Source organism: Pararge aegeria, chromosome 8 (assembly GCF_905163445.1).
Source record: "Pararge aegeria chromosome 8, ilParAegt1.1, whole genome shotgun sequence".
NCBI lineage: Eukaryota > Metazoa > Arthropoda > Insecta > Lepidoptera > Nymphalidae > Pararge > Pararge aegeria.
The window spans coordinates 9,941,760-9,958,752 of NC_053187.1; the positions used below are offsets into that span (position 1 = coordinate 9,941,760).

Here is a 16,993-nt window from a genome sequence, read left to right on the forward strand (position 1 = left end):
TTTTTGTATACTTTCAATCACGAAAATACGTCACGATAAAGAAACAAACACATAAATGTATAAGGATTTAGTCGGTGAGAGAATGAGATAGAATAAATTGCACAGTTTGTTTTAGTTAGCATGGAAACTGAATAATATGTAATACATATAATATGTTGTATAATATTTTACATTCATATAATTAATATTTTTAAGCTTGGTAAAAAATTGCAAACCCTACATTTATGCCTATACTCCTGACACTATATTTATCTCAATCTCTCGTAGGCTACTTTTTAGAAGTTTCACTTCTGCCGTTCTGCAGTGTATACGAACACGCGCACTTATTTTTAAAAATTTGATCGCATTTTAGCCAACCGTTAAAATGCCATCAAATATTATGCGGTTAAATCGGTAGTTCAGTTTAGGTCGGTTATTTAATTTCAATTGCTCATTTCTAAATGTATTAATAAACATAAGGACATATACATGTATATGAATACATTTAGAAAATTCAGTAGCTGTGTAATATTATTTAGCATTAACATTTTTCTCTTTAGTGTTTAAATGTATGTTGCAAATAAATCCACATTAATATGGAAAGGATGTAATTTTAAGTACCTACTAAAGTATATGGAGTTATTATGGAAAACTGTGATAAATAAACGAAAATATAAACGTGTTTTATTTATTTTTTAATACACGACATCTTTGAATAAGGAACTAAAAATACTTTGGTCAAATAAATTTCAAGACCATGCATATGGATTCAGAATTTACCTTCTACATTTAATCCAATAAATGCAAGTAGTTAAAATAACATTCGATGACATCACTATTTAAATAATTTAAAAGAAACAAAATTGAAAAAATTATTCTTTTTTTCTTTTTTTTTTTATTCCAATTCAAGTCAGTCCTTGACCGCAATCTCACCGCAGCTGGTAAGTTTATACGCGATATCGTATCGGGACGAAATCTTTTAGCGACGCGTTTGTCGGAAGGGTGGTAACGAGCCGCGTCCAAAGCTTTCCAACAGAACAGGTAAGACAGACCAGAGTAAATTCAGAAATTTTCAATTCCCAAATTGACGCTGCCAGGAATTGAACCCGGGACCCCCAACTTAAAACCATAGCGCACACTGCTGCACCAGGCTGTCGCTTTACTACCACGAAAGCCGGGGTTACGTTACAGTAAATATGTCTAAAATTTTACTCGACTATTCTGAAATTCAATTCACATAAAGTCAAAGTCAAAGTCAAATATTTCTTTATTCAAATAGGCACATAGATGGCACTTTTGATGCGTTATTATATACAAAATGTGTACATAGAGTAGTGATGGCGATAACTACAATCGTAAACTTAAAACTAAAGCACACACATATTAATGGCAATGAGGAAATAAAGACAATATTTAAAAAAATTCTTAATAATGTATGGACAATAAGTATTTGTATACTTATTGAGTAAAATTTATAGCACTACGTTAGTCTGGCAGGTAGGCTCTATGGTACTAACTGGCCGATAGAATGACATTATGGTGACTTTATATTTTTTTTGCTCTATTGTTAGAAGTACTCTCGCTTTGTCTCGCTCGCAGTCATCGGCATATATGTCTTCCTTTTATTTTACTGCTTTCACTCAGAGGAATTTTAATGTATTTAGCAGATACAATCTATTATTGTTTAATTTAGTAAGGGGTAATCTACATTTTTTTTAGTATTTTGTAATTTATATACAGCGAGAGAATATAAAAAAAACCGTGTTATGATTTGCGTTGGAACTAATTATAACGAGTTTATTATTGTTTTTTTTTTAGTTAAAAAAAGCATTTCACTTTCTTATAAATTAAAATAAATTATATTAAATTGTATCAAATAGTCAATTGAACATTTTATGAAAAAAAAGAGCTCTTTACTTCACCAAAACCTACGATGGACTTGTGTATTTCTCAGACTAAAATAAACCACCATAAAAAACAATTTAGTGGATCTGAACATATAACGTTGGGTTGGTTGATGCTCCCATTCTAATAAATTGTATTGTTGGTACTGCATTTTTTCTGCTAATAAAAACAATGGTTTAAATGTTATGTTTAAAGGTTATGACTTAAAATAACTAATCAGGTGCTATAAAAATTAAGAGACTAAAAAGAGAATAGAATTTACAGAAACACTTCGGGCGATGTTATTTCTTTTTTTAATTTTGGCATGTTTACTATAATTAAAAAAAGAAACACATAGAAACTTCTTCATCCTACCAATTATCAATCGCCAATTAAATAATTCGCAAGTTGACCTTAATCGTAAGTGTTTTTCTAAGATTAGTTGATATTGTTTGTAATTTGGCACAACAAGATCGGTAACATTTAGAGTTCACAAAGAGTCAAAGAGTCCTGAAGGTAATTGGGCGTACTCAAATTCAAAAACCTAGGGACGCAAGTGGCGCCAGGGAAGTCGTCATAATTCTCATTGAAAGTCATCATCATTAGAATATCAATGTCGCACATTCTCTCTCGCACATCAGCTAGGTAGAAACGTGGTAATAATATTTGCTTATGGTGGGACTAAGCTTTTTATGGCTCTATCGTATCAGGATGTCAATAATTTAAATGTAATACTTAATTTATCAAGATTAATTAGCTTCTTCACCTAGTTTTCCACTGTAGTCTGCCCACCTGTGTTCTTCCATACTATGGTGCCCATGATCTTTGCCACTATGAAAATCATCAAGTTACTTACCTCAACTTCTTCCAAGGTTTGGGTCCATCTGTAGTTCTCGAGGTCACATCCATTACCAGAGTTGGGTTTCAGCTTTCCTTTCTCTTTAGGATCATCCTCCTCTTCAGGTGCATCTGCCATTTCCACATCAGCAGCCGCTGCCGCATCACCACTTCCAGTTCCAGTTTCTAAAAGTTTGATTATTAAATTGTATGAAAACATTTGTACCCAGCGCATTGCCACTTCAGCCTTGGCTCATAAGCTATGTCGGTAACTCTAGTTCTTCCTCTTACAGATAGCTCTCCCCATCCTCTGCTGAGTGACTGACAAGCCATAAGCGACCAAATTTTGGACCAGATTGTATTATGTATATTTAATATATGTTTGAAGTAATTATAAATTACACTCTACTGACTGTCACAAATTGGTCATTTTACATCATGGACTCTGACAAACGAGTAACAACTTTCTATAATTTTTTTTAATGCAAAGTTATCTTTCACCTTCTAATATACATATCTGGGCACACTTGCTTATGTGCATAAAAACATAATCACTATAGTCGGAAAAATGTAATAGGCCCGTTTTGACATTTGTGCAAGACCATAGAATGTAACTTGGAACGAAACTGAAAGAAACAATAAAATAAAAATCAATTACATACAGTGTTTTAAAAAATACGTAAATTTTTTTGGGACGTTAAATAATATGAAAGAATATATCATGAGTATTCTTTTTGCGCTTACTTCATAGTAGCATGCAATTTATAATTGTTTCGAAACGTTACGAAAACAGTTACGTTCTCAGTCTTTTTTTTTTTATACTAGAGCTGTAACCTTTTTTAACTGAATATCGAAATTAAATATTGTGTAGTTATCTTTACTGCAAAGAATGAGCTTGGTTCTCAAAATGGGTTCTAAATAATGAGTCTGAGTTGATGTATCTGACCAAGCGGCACATGACTGAAGTGTCCCCGCGCGCACTGCGCAGTTTTTCGTTCCTCATCTTGTAAAGTTGACTGTGCGCTCGTTTAAGTTTGATATATATTGTTTACTATTACGTTAACTATGGCTCTTCTATTTTGGACATTAATTTAAACATAGTGATTTGACTCGATTTTTGTGTGTTATATAGTACTAACTCTGTTTCAACATGTTGAAAAGTGGACGTATAATCAACAGCCAGTCACGCGTATTGGTTGTGAAGTTAAAGGAATACTTTGAACGAACGAACACTTTACAATACATAATAATATCAATCAAGTACTGATACAAACTTGAATTGATTTATCGTGAGTATCGAGTACAGAGTCTTATGGTTCCAAAAATGGTCAAAACGGGCCTATTACATTTTTACGACTATAATATATATTTCTTTACCTTTCTTTTTAACTTCCTCAATATTTGCTTGTAGCTCAGCAGCCTCTTGATCTGTGAGTTCTTTAACAGTAGCTGGTTCAAAATCACGAGCCAAACGTTCTTGTTCCTTTTTCTGTTGTATTTCTTTTAGTCTTTTGTCCGCTTCTTGTTTTTCTTTCTTTATCTTATTAGCTTCCTCTTCAGCTTTCTTTGCGTGAGTGTAGAATGTGTTTTTGACTATCTGTAAGCATTACACCAATCACATTTGTACAAATTTTTTCAACAGGTGAGTAATATTTGTAATCAATAATTTGGCTTTAAATAATCATTTACCTGCAGTGAACTCTTATACCAGTTTAACCTCTTACTAAACTTGATCTACAAATACATCTATGTACTACACGCTACACACACACACACACACTTTCCTTGAGCTTACCTTCACCATTAAATCAATATTTAAAACACACATCACTCTCAAAAGTAAGGTGTGCCAGAGATCAAACTTCTTCACATCTTTTTTATTGTGTTTTCATTTCTTTCATGAGGAAAATATCCTCATGATCAATAAGAAAGAATTATGTTCAACGGGGGAACACCCATTCTCGACCTCAACATACATTATGCTTGTGGGTAAAAATATGTTGTGTAAGAATGGGGTGTTTTCCATATTGTTTAACAATGAACTATTTCACCTACCGTTTCCCACTCTCCAGCTTGCCCTCCAGTGAAGAAGTCAGTTTTCCTTGCCAGAAAACTGACTATTGTATCAAGCAACTGAAAAGTAATATTCAAAAACTTTAAACTCCTTTCTATAGTAAATTTGAAGAATAGAATTAGGTTGATATGCCTGATGAGCAACAACAGGTTTATATAATAAATAGATATTTTTTTTTTGTAGAAGTATCAGTTGTTCAGGCAATATATTATATTTATTTTAGGTTACTGATTTAAAAGTAAAATATTAATTATTCTTACTTGTCTCTTTATTTAAACATTATTTTCATTTACTACATGTTAGCCTGAGTCTGCAATCTCACCTGATCCTAAATGACTGTAAGCCTAAGACAGTAGCTGACTAACCTGTATGGGGTATTGCAGTTATAAACCGTACGCCTTGGTTTCTATGCAACATCATCATCATCATAATCATATCAACCCATTACCAGCCTACATGGCACAAGTCTCCTGCCACAATGAGAAGGGTTTAAGGTTGTAGTCCACCACGCTGGCCCAGTGCAGATTTGTGGACCTCCCGCTAACAACACTACAGCCCTCACCACAGAGCCAGGGCCATTGTCAAAAGATATAACTAAACCTAATTATCAGTTTAAACTATAGCTACAAAATTAGAAATTCAAAATGCACAAAGAAAGAATACCGATTTTATTTGCAAGCCAGTTGCAAATTGCAGTGACCATAGTTCTACTAACATAGATATATCAAATATTATGAGTAAATTCAAGGTCGGTTCCCAGATATGCATATGTTACAGGCATGCCAGAACACTGGAACTGGATAGACTCTACTACTAACTAACTTCGATTTTGTTTTAAACACGATGTTTTTAACCCATATTACAATATATTTTAATTGAGACCCATATACATACATTTTCAATTAAATAAATACATACGGGAACTAGTAGGTATCTATTTTCTAGTAGGTTCCATTACGCCTTGAATAAGTTACAACGATACTCACATCCTTAACACCACCTTCATGTTGTTGTGCCATGGCCAACAGCATGGAATCGAACTTCTCTGGATCAGTACTCATTTTTCTTAGTTAGGTATGCACTGCACTTAATAACTGACAAAATGAAAATTTCTGGGAATGTTTCTACTTTCTCAGTTAATTTTCTCACACGTTTCTAGGATACTCCTGACAAAAACAAAGCAAAAATCTCCTTCTATCGTGAACCGGCAAAGTTGAAGTTGACATTAACAGAATGTTACCAAGTGCAAATTAATACTTTTCTACTAGTAATATAACCTAAACTAGCCTGCAGGGCTAGCACGGGCAGGCTGCTAGCTTTTGCTCTTTCCCTGCTGAAAATAAATTTTGAATTATTAATTTCCATTACACAAGAATTATTGCAAATAGCAGTTTTTGTAGAACAGTGACATCAAGAAATTTAGGGATGTGATTGGTTTCAATTTTCAGAAATTAACTCGACCACTGATAAAAGAACACATCAAAATATACACAATAGAAGCCGGCGTTAGAGCGTTAGCACATAAGCATACCTGCAATTAGAGTAAAACTAGCCGTTTCCAGCCCGCTTCGCTGGGCGAATTGAAAAAGGAAATATTTTTTTTTTTTTTAAAGTATATAGACAAGTGCTTGACTGCAATCACACCTGATGGTAAATGATGATGCAGCCTAAGATGAAGCGCGCTTGCCTAGAAGATGCCTATTCACTCTTGATTTGAAGGTACCCAGATTATAGGTGTCAGGGAAGACGGAAGACACATTATATGTTGTATGTTACATTTTATGTTTCATTTTTATTTATTTTTTTCATATTTTTATTATTCTCCTTTTTTTTTTATTTTTGTATGAACATAAATAGGCCCCGCGGATAGAACTGTAAGCATCGATATTGTTTAGACTTACTCAAATTCCAAATTCCATCGATTTAGCCTGTATCTTTCATCCAGGTGATTTTTCTCACTAATATTCATTGTAACTTTCAATGTGCAATCATTATAACATTTCCGTGCCTTTCTTCCAAAAATTAATAATAATTGACATGAAGAAAAAAATTTGAAATGAGCATTGAAAGTTTAAGTTAAAGTCATTGCAAGTCTCATATGTGAAGTTGAAATCTGTCTTAAATCCGCTCGAAGATCATTTTTATATTACATATAGAACACTCTCACTAAATTTGGAGTCTATAGGAGCTATCGCTTGGAAATTGAAAATTTTCATTGTTAACGCCCCCGCAATCTTCTTTGGGGTGGGATATCGTAAAATTTGTTCATAAATCATTTTTACATCACTTATAGAAAATTCCTACAAAATTTGGAGCTTGTAGGAGCTTTAGCTAGAAAATTAAAAATATTAATTGTTAATACCCACCCCCGCAACCCCCTGTGGGGTGAGCTATTGTAAAATTCGTTCATAGCCTATTTCTTCACCTCTTACAGAAGATTCCTACCAAATTTGAAGTCTATAGGAGCTATAGTTTAAAAACGGGAATTGTTCATTGTTAACGCCCCCGCAATCCCCTTTGGGGAATGAATTTCTTAAAATCTATTCATAGCTGACCTCTACATAGCAAAAGTAATATTCCTACCAAGTTTCACGTTTCTAAGTCTTATGGTTCCCGAGATTTCGTGGCGAGTGACTATTTAGATGGGAATTCTTCGATTATCATCGAAATTTTTAACTTTTTATCGGGCTTTTATAAATTTTTCTTACATACAAAACTTTCTCCTGACAATTCTGAAGATAAAAAAAGCCCAATTGGTCCAGCCGTTCTCCACTACCGTGAGTAGATTCTTAGCTGAATGTAAAAAACCATAATCCGTTTAATACACTCTGTTGAAATCCATGAAAACAAAAGAATCAACAGAAAATGCTTATCTTTTGTTTTTATTAGCGGGATAAATGTTCATAAAAGTAAAACAGCAATAAAAAATGAAGGAATTTTGGAATTAAAAAATAGATAGCCATAAACCATCTAGGAAAAATTTCGCATCGAATGGTGGTAGTTTCATGTCGATACGATCAGTGGTTTAGGCGTGATTGAGCCTCAAACGAAGACCATTTTCATTATATATATATATAGATATATATAAGCATTAAAGGGAAGTTTTTCAATATCCAGGAATCTAATTCGTTTACTGCACAAAACAAATTCGATTTTGATTGTCTATGGCCGAAAAGTGAAAGAAGACTGTGTCATTGGAGGTCATGCACTTTATTTTTGTTCGTACAAATTTGTCTCGTTAAACTTAATACCCATATTTTTGTTAGAAATAAATTAAATTACTTAAAAAAATCCTGTTTTACAAAGTTATGTGAGAATTGGTGTGTGTAAATCGGTCCTTTCTACTGATATTGGTTTCCGCTTACAATCTAACGTTTGCTAATATGGTTTTGTTTTCAGATTTAACGAAAACATAATAATGGCAGACCAGTTTTGTTTACGTTGGAATAATTTCCAGACGAATATAGTTAGTGCCTTAGATTCCTTAAAGTGTTCAGAAGATCTGGTCGACGTAACATTAACTTGTGAAGGCAGAAACATCAAGGCTCACAAAGTTATACTCTCAGCATGCAGCCCGTACTTTAGGAATGTGTTCAAGGTGAATGACTTGGGACATTATAACCTTCACGTTTACTAACACTAATAATATCTGGAAAATATTACCAAACCATTGCACTTGACAAGTACTTTTTTAGACCAAATATTTCAAATGTCCTTGGAATGTGACGAAACCTGATGGGGGACTTATTCTAACTCATGTTTTTTTGTTTAGGAAAATCCATGTCAACATCCTGTTATAATTCTGAAGGATGTCTCTGCTGATGATATACTCAGCCTTTTGTCCTACATGTATCAAGGAGAAGTATTTATCGAAGAAAGTAAACTGTCATCATTTTTGCATACAGCAGCTTTGCTTCAAGTAAAGGGCCTGACTGGGGTAACACAACAGGTAAGCAGAAAGAGTCATTTGCTTAACAAAATACTTTCCTAGAATTATTAAAATAATTTAATTTTCATTTTAAGTCATTTTATTTGTATTACCTTTATCTTTTAGAATGAAAGCTTTTTCTCAAGTGGTGCTACTAACAAACTTTTTACTCAGCTAACCATATCATCAAAACCAAATTTTGGAGTTCCACACAAAGAGGCCAAAATTCCTGCACTTAAGAAACGACGGAGTAGCACTTCGGACAAGCCCAATGATTTACCAGTCAATGACAGTACCAAGAAGAGTAAAGTATTAGAAACTAGTGAGATGTATAATAGAAACAATGGTGCTTCAACTGTTAAACTGGACAATATATTGTTTGTACCAGAGAACCATATTGAAAAGAGAATTGAAAATAAAACCGAACAACCAGTTACAGCTAATGGAAAGAACCCAGCAACCCAGGTTGGTATTAAAATGAGTCGTCTCTGTATGAGGCTGCCTTTCCTGGAGATAAGTATTATAAGTAGAAAGGGACTAAGGAGGTGTATGAACCCCTAATAACCTAACTTTGTTTTCTGAGCTGAGCTTTAGAATAAAATTCAGAAATCCCTCTGGTGAATTTTATACACATTCCCTTTCCACAGATTTTCTGTAAACGCAGCATAAATTAAAATTCTTGGAGCTGCTTCAAATAATGTATAAATAAAGTATACGTAATATAAATTTTGTGAAAGATGTGAGAAAAAATCTTATTGCATTTTGATAACTGGTTATACTAACCAATAATTTTCCTCGTTTTAGAATAATGCACAAGATGACATTCCAGTTACTGTTAAAACAGAATACATTGATGAGAACAGCTCTCCAGCTCAAATTCAATCTATTAATATTGACAACGATGATAGTCTTCCCGATTATGAGAACAGTATGCTTGCCAGATCCCTAATATCAGGTAAGTTATTACTTTCCATTTTAATATGTATGTAATGGCTGGACTCACTTGGATTTTTATCAGAAATCTGTTATCTGTGAGGTTAGCTCTTTACTTACATATTAAAAATAACTCATTTTTGATTCTGAACACTTAAGTTTTTACATTGTTTTCACATTCCAGGAATCAACCCTTCAAAAAGTGATGCCTGTGCCAACAATCCAGTTTCAAAAAAAATGTCAAACTTAACTGATATGCATACTATTAGTCGATTAAAAGAATCAAGCATGGATACTATGAATTCTCCTAATCCCAGCTCCAAAAGTCCAATAAAGTCTCTAACAAATGAAGAATCATTAGTGAAGGCAGAAAAGCCATCACCAAAATCAGATATGGACTATGAACCAGAAGTGCTTTTGTCGGAACATCAGGATGGAACAGATTCAGAGTTGTACACTCAAGAGCAGTCACAAGCTTTATTATTATTGGCAGGAATGTCCACTGTACCTGTATTGTCAAGTGGTGCCTCTACATCTCAAAGTATGACTCACCAGCAATCAAATCATGCTGCAATTTGTGGTGACTGTCCACATTGTGGAATGAAATATTCCAACCAATCAGCTCTCAAATATCATGTAAGATTAATGCACTCAGATCTGACAAACCGGTTATGTTGTTATCTTTGCCCAAGATCGTTTACAATGAGAGAAACATTCAAAGAACACATGTGGGCCAGTCATGGCCAGCGAAATTAATATCTCAATAAACAAAATGTGCCTTAGATTTACACACAAGAAAATTTGTGCCTTAAACTATTTTTATACGAAATTTATGACTACCGAACTATTAGAAAAAATAAATTATTGTTATAAAATATATTTACATGAATGAGCATTATGATATTATGATGAGGAAATTTTGTTAATAGTTACAACTATTATAATGAAAGTTGTGCTTACAAGTTTCAAGGACAACAAGATCTCTCCCAAAATAGATATTATGAATTAGTAATGACGGTGCAAAAATTAAGGAGCTGTTTGAAGATAAATGCACTTTTGGTGCTACAAATTATTGAACATATAATTATTTAATGTCAAGAATTTTTACTACTATATTAGTAGCAATAAAAACTATTTTTATATATACTTAATGTAGTTATAAAAGGTCATCAGTCTCTCATATCATAACTTAGTAAAGTGACAAATCATTAGTTATATCCGATCCGAACAATATTGTTATTAAGTATTGCTTTGTTACTTGAAGTGAATGTAGTGATGTCATTATTTATTAACAATATGTTATTTAGGATAAAATTTTGTTAACTATTAGACATACTTAAACTCGAAACTAATATTTTTATACCCATGATTTTCTTTGTCTTTGAGATTGAGAGTACAAGAAATTATCAGTATTACACACAGATTTTTTATTTGGCAAGCATAAAAAATCCAAGAGTGACATTCTTTTTGACACTTGAGTTTTCTTAATCCGCAAACAGTATTTGCAATCGACAATAAAATATTGATGATTCTACATTGAAAATTAGTTCATGTCACTTTGGTGATATAATTTTGGTGAGATGTGCCAAAATGATATACCTGATAATTATTTTAAGTAGTTACATTATACAGATTTTATATACCTATTTATAGTTACCATGCTATTTTAATATTCCACTAAGAAATATTTTCTTCAGTTATGTAATATTATTTTTGTTTCGTTCTTGATTGTTAAGTATGTATATTGAAGATTGTTATAAATAACTATTGGGTTATGAATTTTTATGGATGAAAATACATTTAATGTGTTATTTTATGTGTAAATGCCATTAGTGAAAAGTATAAATTATTCAAGAAAGTTTAGTTACTAAGAATCGTGGATTGTTAAGAAACGTGGATTGTAGGAATTAAGAAAGTATATATTCATAAGTTCACTTTTTATTGTAGTTAAATATATAATGTTTAATATTGTTGAGTATTTTATGCGAAAATTTTACAAAATTTATATTTTATTTAAATTATGTTACAAATAAAAGATGCTTCCTATAATATACGTTTTATTCAGTATTTTCAACTGCCATCGTAATATGTGGTTGCCATCCAGCTATCTAAATAAATGTAACCTGAGAAAAAGCCAACGGCGATTGTATGAAGGGCGCCACCTGTTAGCAAATCGAAAAGTTACAGAATATTAGATTTTAATTTTATTATCAAAAATTTTTGCTAGATAACGTTATCAAAAACTTGTAGGAATATTCATAAAAACTGCTCAAAAGCTTTTCAAATTCCATGACGTTAAAAAGTATAGGCATTGTTTATTAAAAATATGCAAGAGAATGAAATATTTATGAATTTTCTGTGGTTGTGGTGGTATCATAATTGGTCGGTGGCTAGTTACTACCCAATAACTACCTCTACCCTCCATACCAATAACAAAGACGTGCCGTCAAGATGTTTGACGTTCCGAATTATTAAATATTTTTCTAATTGTGAAAAACTACATATATATTATTACTAGTTCTTCCAACCTCATGTAGCACCATTCAGCTCCTTGATAAGAGGCAGTTATAATCTTATATAAATGAAATTAATCTTATATTAATAAATTAGTTCTATAAAATTAATTAGGTAGTGCTTGAATCGTATAAAGTATAGCACGTACTATAGTGAAATATAGCAATTGCTTACGCCACAGACAACGTAGCTTACCCAGGGCAATCAAATATATTTAGGTGCAATTCGTCTTTTGATTATTCTTATTCATCTTATGAAAAGTTATATCAGTAAGGTGAGCCGTAATAGGTTCAAGGGACGGTTATTTGCGTCTGTTTTTTTAAAGTGAAATTCTTTATAATCGTGATATGAAACTCGAAGAAAAGAAAATGCGTCACTATAAAGAAACAAACAAATGTATACGATTAAGTCGGCGAGAACAGGAGACATTACATATTTGTAATTATCATGGAAACTGAATACTATGTAATATAATATTTTACACTATTTTAAAATATTTACTATACTTTTACAACACCTCCGCTTCACACTCCTGATACTCACTGCTCGCCACTGCTCTTTTGGTTGTGTCAGATTTACAAATTCCTCTTTGGGTAAGGAACCCTAAAAATTGTGCGCTGTGTCCTATGACTCTTACCTAAACATACTGTACACTGTATACTGTGTACAGTATGTGTCAGTTGCGTCATGTAAAAAGAGCGCGGACTATTATTTCGATCGGTGGGCATCACCTTTAAAAATTTTAGGTACCTTATAGCATTTATAGTTTTCCCAAAAATAACCAAATTTTCATATATATTAATATAATGTGAGCTGCGTGTGCCTGTACGTGTCAATGTGAGTGAAATTTATTGTTTTAATGAAATCAAAAAACGTAATACCTACACATTTTCTCATCCCAGGATAAAGTTGCGGAACAATAGGTTCTTGTTATCATTAAAGCTGTAATGCCATTGGCATAGTAGGTTTTTTTTTATTGATCAAATGAAGAGTAAAACAATTAACGACAACTAGGTGTTTCACCTCATCTCAAACCACACAGAGTTTATGTGACAAGGTATTGATTAATGATATTCATTTTAAAAACAATTTTTTTTTTAAATTTATTTAGGTACTCAAGTAGCTATGTATACGCATTTAAATAAATTACTAAATTATGAAGTTATTTTTGTATCAAATTATAATATTGTTCTTTACATCATTACAGCTTTGCTTCACGATGTTAAAAGCCGTAACTACGCTGTCGCAGAAACAATTTCCACCAATATTATTTCGATGAAATTTAACCATTTACATCGAAAAATCAAAATAAATAATTTTTAAGTTTTTGCAACATTTTTCATTGCTGGTCCCATTATGTTATAGCGTTATGTTCTTTTTAACCTATATAAATATATAGCCTTTCTCGATAAACTCTTGATGGACTACCCATCGCAAAAAGATTTTTCCAATTCGAATTACTTCCTGAGATTAGCGTGGTAAAAGAAACAAACACTTCATCATCATACATCAATAGCCTATAACAGTCCACTGCTGGCCTATAGGTCTCTCCTAACGGGAGAGTTTGCCTATAATCACCACGCTTTGCAGACGTATTGGGTATCACAGTAGATGCTAGTGGGACGACGCTAACAGAGGACAGAGGTCGCTGCTGTCCGTTCTCCGTTATATTCCCTTAGTCGCATCGTATGACACTTGCGGGAGCAGCACGGCTAGCATTGGCAGGAGACAGTTATCTCCCCAGGGAAAGAATACAAATTTACCCTCTCCCACAGCTTTATGAACTCTCAGAGCAATGGCGCACAAGTGGAAATACTATCCAAATAGTATGCGTGTATTAAGAAACGGAGGTAAACTGTGGTCACGTTAATTATATCCCTTGTCGGGGGATATGATCGGGGATATATTTTTTATGTCCCGCACGTGCTAGCCCTGCAGGAGTGATAACTGCATTCTGATCTGCCGTCTCACAAGGCGTAACTAACTCTTCAGCTTTATTATATTAGTTTAGTGCTCTGTATCTTAATAATATAATCGTGTTGATTATAACTTGATAATGCGAACTTTATTCGCTTGTAAATATAAAGTTCAATGCGCAATTCGACCGTTAGCGCATTTCATGTGGCGCGATCTATACCCAGGTACATTAGGTAGGGATATGTTCACTAAAAGGAAGGGTGTGCAAGCCAGTGCTTAGCTATGATATATATTAATCGTTACTTGTGGTAGCCCGCGACTTTGTGTGCGTTCTAATTTCTTGCGGTACATTTTAACTTCCTATTAGTGAGAATATATAACATCTTCCATTGCTTGTGGGTTGTGTAAAAAAAACTATTTTTTATTCTATTTTTAAAACAAGCGTAACGCTAGAAAGTATCCGAAAATATTGTTTATATTAAAAGACAGATAAGAAACATGGAATAATACATAGACGCAGTTTAGGGTAGCCCACGACTGTGCCCTATCTATACCCATTATATGTACCTACGTCTTCAGTAGTCTGGGAATCAAACCCGCGGGAGTTTAGGTGAAGCTTTTAAAGGTCGTGACCTTTAAGGAACTCCCTCAGATTCAACTCAATTATAATATCAATATGACTGAATTAAAATAGTAAGTGCATGCATAAATTGCTATAGTATGAAAAAATTACTAAGTATAATTTTTACTTTTTAAACACAACCGAATTACCAACTGTTGACTGAAAGCTGCTATTCGATTCGATTGATTAGAATTGTAACAAAAGTGCTAATTCTTATTTAAATTATTTATTCTGTTAAAAGAAATCATGAGGCAAATTGATTAAAATTATATTTTCACGTCTTAAGATCGTATGTCGATTGTCGGTATTTTCCTATGAAGTGAGTTCGACTTCGGTCAGAGTGGAGTTTTCTTTACAACCAAATATTTAGTACTGTAGTTGTCTTTCTGACGAATAGAACTTTGTATTGAGGATAACTAAGTTTGATATATAATGACTTTGTATTTAACCAATTATGTTTATATTATTGGTTATATACTATAATATAGTCTCGTTTTCGCAAAAAATGCTACATAAATAATATGTTGTCGAGGCATGTAAGTATAAATTAATTTTTATGTTTTAATTTCTTTTTTTTCTGCACTTGGATTAAATTATAAATAACCATAGGAATCACTCATGTTTATGGATAGCAACATTTTAATCCGAAAAATTACTAAATATGTTTGAAACACATACTTTCGTTAGAGGCATTTTAGAGGTAACTTTGTAATTTTTTTGTATCAAAAAGTTTGACTAAATCTTGTAAAGTGGACGATTATTTAGTCAGAAAAATGGTCAAGAATAACAAATCTTTTATGCAGAACAACAAAGCATATTATTAATAGTTTAAATTATTACATACTCATTTTGCAGTATTCCTCACGTTAATAATGGAACCTATACAACAAAAATAATGTTCGAATACCTCTTGTCTTCAAAGATGATGTTTATGTTACTAAAGGTCATTTCACAAACATGCACTTCGTCATAAGGAGCGCTATTTCTATGGCATGTAGTGACGTATGGAGTATATAGCTTGTGGATATATGTGAAGGCGTTCGAGGAAGCCCCTTAATGCGGAGACAGCTCCGTTGGGACGCTATTGATCGTCATCCGCCGTCAGTGGCCGAGGCGCCTATTGATTCACCGCAATCTACATGATAACCCGGCTGGCTTCTCTACTCGACACGATATCATTAGGATACGCGAGTATCCGAGTTCTCCATACTATAATAAGTCTATACTATCATTATTAATCGTCAGCCTAATTATGAAAAGTCGTAACGGGTGGTGACAAATTTCACAAAGGCCTTAACAACCCATTCAGTAGATAAGAAGGTACACATAATGTTCGGAAAATAAAACCTTATTTTGCGTTTCCTAAATAAGAATTATTTCATCATTATTAATTGTAAAATATGGCGAACATGGTATAAATGTACCAATCGTATCTTGTCGTAGTCACAGTAGAGAAATGCTGTGTCTGTCTGTTAGTTTCTATCTTAATATCTATGATCGAGCTTTGTAATTTTTATCTATAAAGATTATCTATATTCCATTTTTGAAGTTCGCGCGACGAATGCCTGTTTCACATTGGTCGGTACCTGGTGCACGGTGTTTGGCGCGAACTCAAATTTCGAAATTCGCTTTGATTTTAAATTCTTTATTATCTGCAATGCAACCCAGTGAGTGTTTTCGTTCGTATAGATTGACTTTGCTCTAAAGGGTCACAAGAGAATCAATATAAATGTTTATTGATCAACGACTGGAAGTGGGGATGTGTGTGGACTGGACATACCTATATTAGTTTAGTCGCACATATGTATACTTATAGCGTTAATGCTTCCTAAGTATATCAATCAAATTTAGTCATCATTATTTTTTTCGTAAAACATGAACACGTGACAACAAATAAGAGTGGAAAAGAAAAAGGATTTTTAAAGGTTTCATGTTCCTTTGAGGTGACGAAGAAAAGAGGTTTCGTCTACTTTCTTTTATGGAAAACTTTTGGTAAATTCAACGTGCTAATAAGTTAGGTAATTAGAACCCCTTTCAAGCCTATACAATTATTATATATATCCTTTTATTGCAACGTGAGTGAAAAAGTTTGCAATAACGAACGTCTGGTCGAAGGACGAAGGGTTGTTCGTCGCATATCTATAACGTCTATGTGGGTCAGTGCCGCCTACACGCAATTCGATAAAACTTTGCAACTACCTACTTTACTTCTATAACGATGTCTGATTTATTAAAGATATATAATTTCAATAAGTCAATCGAATTATAAATTTAAAACCCTAGAGAAAAATCGGGATTTAATATC

At 33.0% G+C, this 16,993-nt stretch overlaps 2 protein-coding genes across 3 annotated transcripts in view; one reads left to right on the forward strand and one right to left on the reverse strand.

Moving 5' to 3' along the window:
* Positions 1–6,007, reverse strand: part of LOC120625671 (nuclear migration protein nudC) — a 44,389-nt gene extending 38,382 nt beyond the window's left edge. Inside the window, exons 1-4 of the mRNA XM_039892791.1 lie at positions 5,761–6,007; positions 4,756–4,833; positions 4,078–4,297; positions 2,720–2,886 (exon numbers count right to left, since the gene is read on the reverse strand). Coding sequence (XP_039748725.1) covers positions 2,720–2,886; positions 4,078–4,297; positions 4,756–4,833; positions 5,761–5,835 — 540 coding nt within the window. The 5' untranslated portion in view covers positions 5,836–6,007. The remainder of the gene's footprint in view (positions 1–2,719; positions 2,887–4,077; positions 4,298–4,755; positions 4,834–5,760) is intronic.
* A 1,953-nt stretch (positions 6,008–7,960) lies between these two features.
* LOC120625849 (broad-complex core protein isoforms 1/2/3/4/5-like) lies at positions 7,961–11,635 on the forward strand. 2 transcript variants are annotated; one of them, XM_039893088.1, is made up of 6 exons: positions 7,961–8,094; positions 8,174–8,372; positions 8,547–8,723; positions 8,829–9,167; positions 9,507–9,657; positions 9,820–11,635. In XM_039893088.1, exons 2-6 carry the CDS (start codon positions 8,193–8,195, stop codon positions 10,389–10,391), a joined length of 1,419 nt encoding a protein of 472 aa, XP_039749022.1. In that variant the 5' UTR covers positions 7,961–8,094; positions 8,174–8,192; the 3' UTR covers positions 10,392–11,635. The 2 variants fall into 2 exon arrangements, with proteins under 2 accessions (XP_039749022.1, XP_039749023.1); XM_039893089.1 differs by having other exon boundaries at positions 8,877–9,167.
* Positions 11,636–16,993: the final 5,358 nt, after the last annotated feature.

Excerpts from the sequence above, each read along its gene's own strand:
- LOC120625849 (XM_039893088.1), top strand. The coding sequence starts at position 8,193 with ATGGCAGACCAGTTTTGTTTACGTTGGAATAATTTCCAGACGAATATA. Across the intron at positions 8,724-8,828 it reads TGACTGGGGTAACACAACAG|AATGAAAGCTTTTTCTCAAG; the intron begins GTAAGCAGAAAG and ends TTTATCTTTTAG. Across the intron at positions 9,168-9,506 it reads GAAAGAACCCAGCAACCCAG|AATAATGCACAAGATGACAT; the intron begins GTTGGTATTAAA and ends TCCTCGTTTTAG.